The 13,340-nt window shown below is 36.7% G+C and overlaps 2 protein-coding genes across 2 annotated transcripts in view; one reads left to right on the forward strand and one right to left on the reverse strand.

Moving 5' to 3' along the window:
* Dmtn (transmembrane and coiled-coil domain 2 protein Dmtn) overlaps positions 1-13,340 on the forward strand; it is a 28,804-nt gene that overhangs the window by 6,314 nt on the left and 9,150 nt on the right. The window lies entirely within an intron of this gene.
* Positions 1,347-6,127, reverse strand: LOC116651946 (uncharacterized). The gene is made up of 3 exons (XM_070207180.1): positions 4,418-6,127; positions 4,244-4,351; positions 1,347-1,640 (listed from the first exon to the last, which is right to left on the reverse strand). The coding sequence occupies exon 1, from the start codon at positions 5,293-5,295 to the stop codon at positions 4,519-4,521; it is 777 nt and encodes a 258-aa protein (XP_070063281.1). The 5' UTR covers positions 5,296-6,127; the 3' UTR covers positions 1,347-1,640; positions 4,244-4,351; positions 4,418-4,518.

Raw genomic sequence — 13,340 nt, forward strand, 5'->3', positions numbered from 1 at the left:
TTACAAATATGTAAAAATTTGTATAACATTTTTGGGATTATCATAATTTAGTTACTTCGTGATATGTATATATTCTTGTTTATATATTTTTTTTTTCGATTTTTTTTTTTTTAGATATTTTTGCCAATGCCGGCATTTATTAGCATTATTCTGCTCTCTCTCTATATATGTATATATGAAAAAAGTGTTATTTATATGGAATGAATTGTTTATCAAGATATTTGAAACAAACTAAAATGTCACATCTACATTAAACACGAACACATCTATATAGTCAAAAATATTAAGGTATTTCAATATAAGTTTCTCAAAAACTGTGCAATTACAATACTAAAACTCTTTTTAAATATATGCAAGAGTCAAATAGCCTAATTCCACTGTCAACATTTCTTAAATTTGTTGCTAATGTGAAATAGGTTGCCTTTACGTTTTCCCACAAGAAACCACATTTTTTACATATGTAAAAAATGTTGGTATTCGCCTTGAGTAGTTCGTTATTTTTGCGAAAATTTGTCAATTTGTGAAAGTATCTTATTCACAAATATTTCAGATAACGAAGAAAATAAGCCTTAATTCTAAGTTGAAAATTTTAAATTATACTCTATTACCAAAGTTTTCAATATTTAAAGATTGCCAAAACTCGCAATTATGTTAGACATATTTTTGATTAAAAATGTGTCATTCAAAATGAAAGAGTAAAATAATAAACAATAGTTTTTTTTTTTTGCCACTTTGCGGTCTAATTGAATGTGTGTCAACAAGATGAATCATCATTTTTAGAAATGGTTCCTCAAACAGCCCAAGCCACGACCGGAGCTCGACTTGAGCTCAAAGTTCAGATTGAATTTCAATTGGTTGTTGTTGTTGTCGTGGACGTGGTCGTGTCAGTTGACAAATGTCGTGACACACAAAGTGTTTCAAAAAGTTATTGACCCGCCTGCCAAATGTCAATTAGGTGATCCGACAGTTGATGATGATGCAATGCGCCTCTTCCTCTTCCATTTAAGGGCGTTGCCGCCGTAATGTCTTATTATTATTATTATTATTATTATTATTATTATTATTATTATTATTATTATTATTATTGTTATTATTATTATTATTATTATTATTGTTATTATTATTATTATTATTATTATTAATATTATTATTATTATTATTATTATTATTATTATTATTATTATTATTATTATTATTATTATTATTATTATTATTATTATGATTATTATTATTATTATTATTATTATTATTATTATTATGATTATTATTTTTATTATTATTATTATTATTATTATTTTTATTATTATTATTATTATGATTATTATTATTATTATTATTATTATTATTTATTCAGCTAGTCTGAAAATTGTGTAATTTATTGTGCATACAAACATCCAAAAATGCGACTCTTTGAGCATTGAAATAAACAAAGACAGGCAACGGACTTGACTTGTTGTTGGCCCGACTTTCAAGTGTCGCAAAAATTGTCATTGAGCGTGCTTTAAATCGCCAACAATTGTTTACATACTGGGCTCGGCATGCTTTCAAAACAATTAGCCATAAACGCTAAGCAAATGGGCAATTGGAGGCACCGTGCAGGATGTATCGGGCATAATTGGCACAGTCAAGGTAGCGAAAATCTAAGAGATGAGATGGAGAACAGAAACAGATAATATTAAGGAATGCAGGCTGGCTAAATATTTTTCCAATTTATTGTTTATATACAATTTGTTTACGCACTGAAAATGTGTATCTATGTTTTTTAAATTAATATTCAGCAGGCTTTTTGTTGCCCCTGTTTTCTGTGTTAGCGTTGCGAAGATTAAAATGATTCGCGACATTGAATATGCTTACATTTGTCTTAACGAGTTAGTTTATTATGTATCTAGGAGCCATCGATCTAAACGTAAATTCTAGTGAAAGCAACCTTTTTGTTCGTCTGCTATTTGTTTTATTTATCTCAGCAGATTCTAGCTGTACTTTGCTTGAACACAACATCAAAATCTTATTAGCTTACGGCAACTAAATGTATATGTTTTTTACGAAGCAACTATCAGAAATAGATTAATAGAAACTAGCCGTACATCTGATATATGTCTGCATGGTTATTGAAATTCTCGAAAGAAAACAATACGCAATTTTAGAAGCTTGTCTTTGTCAGTCATGAGAGTTTGCCAGAATTGAATTCTATTTGTGTGGGTCTTTTGTATAAAAGCGGTTTATGACCATGTTTAGGGCCTGGCCCACACAATTTTGTGTATACACGCTCAATCAAATTATCTGAGAATTTAACCAGATGAGAGTTTCAGTTAGGTTCTGTGTGGGCGTATCAATGCCTGTTCGAACAGTTTCTCTCGCGCAAAACTTTTACAATAAAGCAGAGTACACAGCTATTATGGATATGTGCACGTATATGTATATGTTTATATAGAATCACATATATACCGGAGGTCAAGGTTTAGGAGAGCACGTTCACAAACAAGCATATACCACTGATTTATAGGCAGGCAAGCAAATGACAAGCAAAACACCCACATGGCCAAATGTTTGGCCAGTGGCCGGCACTCATAAACAGCCAAAACGTGCCAACAGTTATGTCCAATGGCCAATTGGAGAGGTTGAAAAACTGCAACATCATCTCGCAGAGCAGCAGCAGCTGGCGCTTTTCTTTTTGTTTTTTTTTTTTAGTTTGTGGCACAAACCAATTGTGCTAATAGACCAACAGGGCGAACCGGTTGCCAGCAAAGCAATTGCATTGGATAACTCTCATAGAGGTAATTCTCTAGCTGCTGGTTTGGTCCGGTTTTTGGGCATAGAAAACAAATGCTGCAGAACGCGAGTTCGTTTCTAGTCAATTCTTTTGATGTGTGTTTAACTTTAGTAAGCCTGAATAGTGTGGAAATTAGTAATTTGATTTAAGGAACAATTGAGATCGAAGTTTGCTAATTATGTTTTAACTTGTTTCGATACATTTGAATTTACTACATTCTAAACGTTTCATTGAGCAGCGATGTTAGCATTAAAATGAACAAAATAACTTTTGCTAGTTTATTTAAATTATTGAGGAATTATATTTTAAGAAGTCTGTGTCTTCTGGACGGGAGCACAAGAAGTGCTCAACTATGCTACTGTCTGGTAGTCCCCCCTTCAACATCGGCAAGAAGTGGAGATAGGTATCCCTAGGGGGTTGTCTCTGCTGACGAACCTGTTGAGAGTTTAAGAACCAAGTGCCGATGTTACAGAACTGCATGAGAGCAACTGGTTGATCAGTCCCTCTAGACGGTCATTGACCCTTTTGGTGTTTTAGGTTGGATTGGATCTCAGACGGAATCTTATGAGACGAGCAAAGGTCTTAAATCTGCAGAAAGACAAGCTGATCACTCTGAACTCCTTTCGAGATGTGTGCGAGGTCTTGCTGGATCCTGATTTTAGACATGCATTTGGTATCTCGTTCTCATGGTTCTCAACCAGTTTGCACCTATTCGGTTCTTCGCGAGTGATACTTTTAGACCCTGGGTGCTTAAAGTTTTGAATTTGTTCTTGACCGAGTTGGTATAAGTTTTATGCGATATATCCAATCTTCCGTTGCGTAGAGTTGTGATCAATTTTATGCTGGCTCAAAGTACTTAAGCTTAAGCTCAAATTCAATGTATCTATGGTCCTATATATATTTGCGCGCGAATCCCGATGCAATGTACTGCATCCCACCTCCCGCCCAACCGACCGAGGGGCGCAGTCGTGTAACGTACGACTCGAATCGCGAATAACAAAAATAAAATATACAAACTAAGACTATCGATCTATCTATTTACAAAAACGTATATAATGTAAGAGAAGGTTGTGAGACTATCGCTCGATGAAACCTTATTCACCACATTCGTAACAATAAATAAGAATAACTCTTAGATCAGAAATTACTTGAATACATAAAAAAAAAAAACCCTTTGAATAATAGATAAATGCTGTTGCTACGATTTACTCAATCTACGAGACGTCTTCTTGTATCCTTAGGATTGTTTAAGCTACTGTAGGCATACGGGAATTTGTAGTTACTTCTATTTCAAAGCAGGATTTATGCCATGCTGTTTCTTAAATGTTTTATCTTAAGGTTGTGATAAATGTTGAGCAGTCAGTTATTCTCTGGTTGATGAACTAAGCTTGCTCAGAGTTTTCGAGTTCTTTTCGGTATTTTTTTTACGAATGTCGGATCAGATGCCCTCTTGCATGTAACTAATTTACTTACCTTGTACATTAGTATGGTGCTCCGTCTTCTAGTTCTCCTCAGATGAAAGTTTCCTGGTGTCGTGGATCATGCAAGATGGCAATTGCCTAATCAGAGCTCCAGGCTGCGCTGTTGTTTCGGAACAAAAACAAATACTATGAGTTGTTGTTGCAAAAATGCATATTCGAATGTTACCTTGTGATTTCCTGAACAACAAGAGCTTGTGATATTCTTCCCTTAAGATAACGTCAACTCCGCCTTCGGCCAGGGGATGCAGAAGGGGAGCGAAATATTCTTTATAGGTGTGAAGGCATATCTGCACTGGGCGTGCAAACATCTCCCTCCATCGCTGTCCTATCCGTTACTTCGTCGTCAGATACATCCTCCAATATGTAGTCTGTGCCCACCAAGCGACAAAGCGGCTTTATGTCCTGCGCAATGTTGCCAAACATATAGTTATCCAGCTCTGATCTGTCGGCGGCCACTCGCTTCGAGGTGAGATCCAGAGCAAGCAGCTTACTATCTGCTTCTACATCGGCCGTTGCATCAGCCTTATAAACTTTGATGGTAACCGAACTAACTCCTAAATTAAGCGCACTACAAGCGGCAACGATCGGTGCGAGTGATTCCTTATTTAGAATGATCACCTGATTGGTGGCACCGTGCACCTCTTCTACATTCAGAACTTTCCAGTCTTTGGTATGTAGAATTGGGTTGCGTCGCATTGTCATTATGTGCTCTGGCTCTATTATGGACGAAGGTGACCACAACCGGGGGCAGGGTTTGACTGGAACCTTGATCCAATCTACCGCAACCAAATTGGCGCCAGGGTAGATCTCTCCGATATTTTCGATCGCTGTTTTATATAGCTCGGCTGATCTCCTATCTTCGCAGGCGATAACCTTAACGGACCCCCAATACCAGCCGACGGCATTGCAGACAGGAGGTGGACCCGGGTCCGTCTCCAGTAGCTCAATACAGCGTATGGCCAATGCCGCTTCCACCCACTTCCATTGATGCCTGGGCACTCTTTGTTCCCGATTGCCGTAGTCTAGAACTCCGATTAGGATCATCTCCGTGGCAATCTGTGCGATTTCTGGTTTAACGCGCGATCTTTTTCCGTAGCGCCCGTAAGTTTCACTGGAACGCTTCCTCTTTAATTGCCTCTGCGTGCTTGATGGTTTTTCGCTGAAGCTTTGGTGCACACTCCGGGCCCATTTAATTTTTTTCAGCCAGTCTGCTGATTGATTGGCCGTTCTGCACGCGTTCTGCCAAAGAAGGATATGCTCTGCGCTCTTTTTCTCCCAATATGTACATATCTTTGCCGCAGTCTCGTTCCTTAGCGCCCCAGTATCATACGGTGGCACAGCAGTACATGTATTGCTCTGTCGGTTTTCCCAAATGAGAGGAGGCGTTTGGGTAGCCCTATCGACCCCGATGCCCAACTGCGGTGTGCATTGACAAGACTGGTTTTGTTGAGTGAGTGGGATTCAGAATTTCCATAAATATTTCGGAAATCTTTTCGTTTTCATTTTTAATTGTAAGATTTTGTGTCATTTTCGTCCCACGAGTCGCGGAGAATTGTAGGTCCGCCTGCACAGAGATCCGCTATATGCAGGTAAGGCTAAAACAGACCGGAGGGCGCCAGGTATCCGGACGCTCCGTTCGAGACTGGGCTAGTTATTTAAAAGGGCCCCCAGCCAGGCTGACTTTCGGCACGGGTCGCATAACACCTTAGCCCAGCCCTTTACCTCAAACCATGACTAGAGCCCTCTGATACGCATTAAAACTGTAAAGGCGCTTTACTGCATGCCAGAGAACTCCATCTTAGCTGACACCGGCTCTAAACTAGAACCTCTGCGGTGTCATTACCAGTCGGCACCCTCGTGGAGGGTTCAGTCGAGGATTTTTGCCAACCTTTGACAAAGGAGAAAAGAATAACATTTTATCATATCAATAAGTGGTTCGAGTGTGTAGTCGCAGGGTCGCTCACAACAATACTGGGCTATGGGCTATTCAATGTAATTTTTCTTTTTTTTTTTTAGATAGTATAAACTACAAAGAAGGCTACACATAATTACGAGACATCTGTAGAATTGTTATTGCCGATTGCATTTGAGCTATTTACAAAAAATGACTGTCTCTGGGCTCGGGGTATTGAATCATACTGAAACACCAGAGGCACAATATCACGTAGCAGAGTCACAGAGCAACAAATTCGTCATAAAACGAGTTTTGTGTGATTAAAATTCGTTATCAAAATGTATGAGTTGTGGTTGTAATCAGTTTCAGATACCACTGTGCTCAATAAATCGGGCAATCGGTTGGGTATTTTTTTTTTTTTTTATGTGTATCGTTTCTGTGCTTACAGGAGGGTGGCTAACCCACCTGTGCGATTATGTTTCAGGTGTTCATGTTTAAGCAGATAAGGAGCTTCAATAATAAGTTGGGTCAGGTGGTGGTGTCCAGGTGTTAAAAAAAAAAAATTTATATATATATATCTTGATACCTTAAAAGCAGTTTCAGCTGCAAATATTCACAAAACTCGAACAGCGGCTCACAATGGAATACGGGGCGGGGCGTAAAATGTTTACGAGTCCTGAAATAAATAATGTCGCTTATTTATTAAACGGTTGATTTCTATTCAACGAATTTCACCTAAAAGTAAGAAACACTAGAAAGTAAAAGACTTTGCAACCTATCATTAATTTGCGGACCTATCAACAAACTAGCATATCATATCTCGATAGCATATCTCTCGCATATCTCTTTCGCGCTTTTACTGTCTGTGTCCCAAGTCATTAGACATTTTATGATGCTGTTGACCATTTATCTTGCCTGTTGAAAATGTTTCCGTTTGCAAACTTTTCTCGTATTTCACTTTTTTTTCTTTCTACCTGTCACGGCTGAGGGGCTGCCGTTAATGACTTGTCCAAAAAAAAAAAAAAAAACGCAAATTCATTGCAGTTTCATTTTGATGCTCTGCACTTTGTAAATAGTTAAAATGGGTATATTGGTTTTGTGGCAGGCAGAAGTAAGTTTCTGCAAAACCATAAAGTAAACATATTCCTGGACAGCATGAAGAGTGGCATCGATTTAACCATATCTCTGTCTGTCTGTTTGATTGTGTATAAACACTTTAACCATATCTCTGTCTGTCTGTTTGATCGTATTTATAAATGCTTCAACTGCAGATTCTATAACACTTGGCGAATTGAAACTTTATCGTAGGTCTTGTGTCGGAATATCACAATAAATTACAATGAAATCAACAAAAATCGATATTGAAATCCTGTTCAATAAGAACATATTTCGGAGCTGATATCAAATTTCGTACGTTTATCTCTCGCCTAGTATATACAGATGCATAATATTTTAATTTTTGGATACATGTTCAAGATTAAAAAAAAGAACACTTATTTTTAGAAGTATTCATCGAGTTAGTTCATTAAGATCCGACAATAAGCACCGAGGAAATGCGTAATATTTTTGTCCAGACTGAGAATGTTTCTGACGCTCGACACTGGGTTCAGGGAATCTTCTAGTCGAACACTCTCCGCTAAAGCACTCTTGCTTGTTTTTATATATTTAATTTTTTTTTTTTTTTTTTTGAAATTAGACACTAATTATGATATTATTCACTTATCTGCTAGACACTCTACCCTAATGTTTTATGATGCTGATTCATACAAACTGCGTGCCAGGGCAGCTGCGCCTTTTATCTTTCGCATTGCAGGCGTCTTTCGACCTACCATATCACCCAAGATATCTACAGCATTTAAATATTTAAGTACATGTTAAAAAGTAAATGCCACTTGACAGTCAGTTTAAATTATTCTCTATCTAGATTGGTTTTAGACACTGTGCATCAGCCGAACCAATATGCTTAGTGTAATTGATAAGCGGGGGCTTGTAATTAAAAAGCAATTGCAAACTCATCAACGAAATACACGGAAAGCATTTCATAACAGCAATAAATGCACAGATTGTCATATCTTTTAGATTTGAGTTATCAGTGCGATATTACAATTAAATTCTGTGTGTGTTGGCAGGGAATTTCGTCGAATAGGACACCTTATCTTAACCAACAGAAACAAAAGTATTGCGAAATTTTTTTGTGGGCCCCCCGGGCTGAATCACAGATACGTTAGATACCCTTAACTTTAACCTCGTCTATTTGACTTGCCGAAGAAAAAGAGTTGAACAATCAATATATTTTGTAACGTCAGTTTGTATGAGTAAGATATACACAGGGACAAACGGACATGGATAGATCGAGTCGGCTTTTAAGTTGAATAGGTCATAGAAGCTTATTTCTGCCTGCGACATACACTTGCACCCATTTGCTATGGGTACGGAGATAAACCTGTTCTGAGTATATCATTCCAGAATATATATTTCAAAAATATATTTTTCTCTTTAAGCCGATTTCCACGTCTTAATAGAGATGCTAGATAGATGCGTCCCAATCATTTTTCCTAACCTTCTGGTTCTATCTATTAGATCGGATTGCCTCTTTGGCAGCTAAATGGTTTTTGTTCACACTACACCTATGCTTAAAAAAATGCATAAAAAATGCTAATTTAACTTATCTTAAAGTTGAACTGTCATTTGCGAGGCTCCGGTTTTGGTAGGTCTTGGCTGCAGATGTCCTTCTCCACGTTTGTCGGTGCGTCTTTAGGTGATTAATCAATTAAGATTTAGTTAGCGTTTTTTACTTTTCGATGTTTTGGCCTCGAAAACGCCACACTAATTAATGTAGATTATAACGATAATTATGCACAATTGGCATTTGTATTGTTTTAAATAAATTGTTTGTTATACTTTGTCTCTTACCACTGGTGGGGGAAAACGAAAGTAATTTAATTTGTTATTATTTGGTTTATCTCTGTGTCTCTTACCACTGGTGGGGGAAAAGGACAGAGTACCAATCTCTTTTGTTGAATTCAAAATATGAACTGATTTAATTTCTTCAAATCGACGTCTTATATAGCAGACAATTATGCGTTATTCTCGACTCCCTGCTGTGTTTTGCGTAAGCAACTCAAAGGACTTTCTTTACACAACTGTTTTCATTTTTTTTTTTTTTGGGATAGCTGGCAAGTTATCTTATGTTTAATAATTTCGCGTGGTTTCCTTATGCATGTTGCCGATTGATTAAAAAGTTGTTAAATTTTTAAAAATTCGTTACATTTTCTTTCAAATTTGTTAAAAGTTATAAAATTAGTTTTAGTTATGCATTTCCTTAAATGTCTATGCACAATATTTCATCGAAAGCATAGATGCGAACCTTGTTTCAATATACTGTGCACACATTTCGGCTTATAGGGTATATTGACGAAGCGCAATAGAATTTGACGTAGTTGCATTTATTTTTGTGGCTCTCTCGAGCTGTCAAAGCCAGCCGCTCTCCCTTATCACTCTTAACAGCATTGACGTTAGCTAATTCCGCGAAAACCAAATTCAATATTTGGCTTGAGGCCTGACCTAGCTAACAGTTAACATTTTATGAAGTTAGGATAAATATCCTAGCCAAAGGCCTGTTTTACATAGCGTGTTATAGAGATGTTATTATTCCTATAGTCCGAAAATGTTTAAAAAGTGTAAAAATTATATATATATATTCTTGCTTAGCCTCTTTGCTGTTGCCAGACACATTTATGTATGTCCAGGGTAGCTACATGTTGGACACTCCCGACTAGAGCACTCTGCCTTTTTTTGTTGGTTTTTTTTTTTGCTACAATGCATTTACGTAATTTACCTTTCGTTTGAACTAGTAGCAGCTCATACCCAAGGTTCCTTGCTGATATCCCTGGCTTGACGACCGTTGCCTTTATTTTTGTGCTTATTTTGACCAGATTCACATGCGCTCTCTTACCAAACCAGCCTACTATTCTCCTTTGACGTCTTTTCGTGGCTGTTTTGTTAACGCTTTAACATTGCAGCCAACGCTTTGTTGCTATTTTAAACACCTGCAACAATTAACACAACTAAAAAAAGGTCGTTTACTGCTTGAACTACAACAAATTGAGTAACAGCTTGAACTTTTCTTGCGCAAACTTTGCAGTTCTTGCATAAACAACATCGAGCTATGTATTAAATTATCTTGGCCAAATCTGCTGACCAAACAAGGTACAGCTAAGAGCTACGTGCTAGCCAAGTTCAATGTTTGGCTTTAGGCCTGACCTAGCTAACTTTTGGCTTGCCTGTTTATTGCGATTATATTAAAGCAAGCAAAGTATAAAAATAATGATGTATATTTAACTGCATGTTATGACAAATCGAATTACAAAAGAAAAACTTTATTAACTTTAATCGCGCAACTCGTGTTGCCATGCATAATACCCAAAAAAAAAAAAACGGGTAATAAAAGTTATAAGACTAGTTTATTTGCTTTCAAACGCATTTATACGCTGTATAAATTTTAGATTTTTCAAATAACAATGACAGAGTCTTATAATCAATGTTAAAGAAAATGTAAAGGCTTACATTTTACCTTGTTTTATATATATTAAAACTAAGAAGAAATATCTTATATAAATTTGGAACTTTATAGTTGCTTCACATTGTTTGCGAGAGTTAAAAGCTATTTTCGTGGAGTTTTTTTGAAATCTTGTACAAATTCATCCAGAATAGTTATTATTATTCCTGATAATATAAAATTATATTATCGCAGCTACAATTAATCTTCTTTTGAAAAAATCGAGTACGATGTTTAATATTTATAGAAATAAAAAAAAATATAAAAATAGTTGAGATATCTTAATGTGACCTCTAGTATAACCTATACTGGTCAGTCGATAATACTGACTCGTCGTCGCCGTCTACGGCGCATTAGTTCATTGTAATTCTAATGATAGACATTTTATGCATTACTTATAATCTACTGCGGTTCTTTGTATTTGAGAACGCGCCACAGTCAGAGCGTCGCCAGCGCCGCGCCGTGACCTTCACAGATGATTGTTGCGGTAACTAAAAGTGGGTGTACAGGGGGCGGCTGATAGTTGGACATACACATACTAATAATACGTACAGTAAATATGTAAATATTCATTGACATCAAACCTGATGTGGCCAACAAGCTAGCTACCCGAGATGATGACGCTCATTAGCAAATGGCTGCGACAGCGCATAATTGAATCTAACAAATGCAAATCAAAAAGTCCCACATATATCTTCTCTATGTGCACTAATAAATGATGCCAACTACTTCTCTCTCTCTCTCTCTCTCTCTCTCTCTCTCTCTCTCTCTCTCTCTCTCTAAAAAACCCTTATACCCATTTTTAATGGGTTCAGGGTATAAAACCTGTGTCGCATCGTTGTGATATAAGCATATACCCAACAGATTTTGTTCCAAAGAAGAGAAGAAATAAAGAATAGCGTGTATATGATATATTTTTGAACAGGCATTGTTTGAAATTTTTCCGGCTGTCAGCTTGGAAAAGAACCGATCTATCCGGAAGAAGCCTGAGTTGATAGCACTATGTACATACGAATATGTACATATACATATACAATTGTCATCTGCGGCTGTAGTGAGGCTGAACTTTGGCTCAGTGTAATGATAAACAAGGAATTTATGTTCGCCCTGCAATTCATGCGGAAGTCGCATTGTGGCTGTTGTCGCTTTTCTCTATTGATAACTGAACCGAGTTCGAGTGCACTTTATAAACTGATCGAGCGCTGACTAAACAATTAAGCCAGACGAGGCTCTGCTTATCATGCGCCTTTGTCTAATTGGCCCGTGATAAGTAGTACACCTCAACAGACCCCGTATGTGGCCACAGCGCTCGTGCGTCGTCTCCAAGTGCAATAACCCTGAAAGCAATTTCATACACATTGTGATACATTATAACATTTTTGTTATAATTTTAATGCGCAGCTCTTGTTATTTACTTTTATTTGTATACCCTTGCGTAGAGAGAGTAGTATAATTATGTCTCGACTTGTGTAACGCATCAGATTGTCGTCATATCTCGGCCGAGTCGAGCTTCTTTATCAGAAATGTATTTTCGATCAAAATTAACTTTTTGTGACTTAATTCTTTAAAATATCTTGATAAAACGCTTATTTACCAGCTACTTTATGTTTTCCTTTAACATTTTCAAGAGTATTTAAACTTCGGCGTGTCGGATATTTGTTTGTTATTATTTTTTTTTTTTTTTTGTTTGTTTAAACAAGACAACGTAGAAAGCGAATGGGGCGAGAGGTGAATAACAGCAACATAAAGCAGAAGAAAAGGTTACAAAATGCGATGATTAAAAATGTACACAAAGACAATGTGGGGCTCCGAAGGGGAACAGCTAAAGTAGCCCCTGGAAAATGGTTATGGCCATGGCAAAACATGATAACGACGGCCGGGTTAGGGGAATGTGTTTGAGAGAGTTTCTCTTGCAGCTAGAGCGCAGTCAACTGCAGATGAGCATTTGGGTTGGAAACGCAGCCAAAGCAAAATTAGCAAAACTTTGGACTGTGAAAAGTGCCCTAAGTCAAAGCGCCTTATGGAAATGAAAAAAAAAATGCCCCTAAAGCCGTTGGCGCGATGTGAAATAATTTTAATAGAAATTAAGCTAAATTTTGATCTAACTAAAAATCATCACAAATTGTTGTAAAGTGTCTTATTCAGATTCTCAAATAGTTTCTTCGAAATGCCAAATAAATTTGCAATATTTTTATTTTTATCAAATATCATGCAAATAGGCAAAAAACTTTAATCACAACTTAGCTTTTGGATTTACACATTTAGTTAATGTTTACATACGAATATTTGTATCTGGACTTCTTTCACTTTTATACTAAAGAATTCTTCTTTTGAAATTTTGCCTAATCGAAAGCTTTAATTAATAATAACATTATAGTTATAGAAATCATTTAATTTGAGCCTATTTATAGAAATAAAAAAAAATATAAAAATAGTTGAGATATCTTAATGTGACCTCTAGTATAACCTATACTGGTCAGTCGATAATACTGACTCGTCGTCGCCGTCTACGGCGCATTAGTTCATTGTAATTCTAATGATAGACATTTTATGCATTACTTATAATCTACTGCGGTTCTTTGTATTTGAGAACGCGCCACAGTCAGAGCGTCGCCAGCGCCGCGCCGTGACCTTCAC

This window comes from Drosophila virilis, chromosome 2 (assembly GCF_030788295.1).
Source record: "Drosophila virilis strain 15010-1051.87 chromosome 2, Dvir_AGI_RSII-ME, whole genome shotgun sequence".
NCBI classification, from domain to species: domain Eukaryota; kingdom Metazoa; phylum Arthropoda; class Insecta; order Diptera; family Drosophilidae; genus Drosophila; species Drosophila virilis.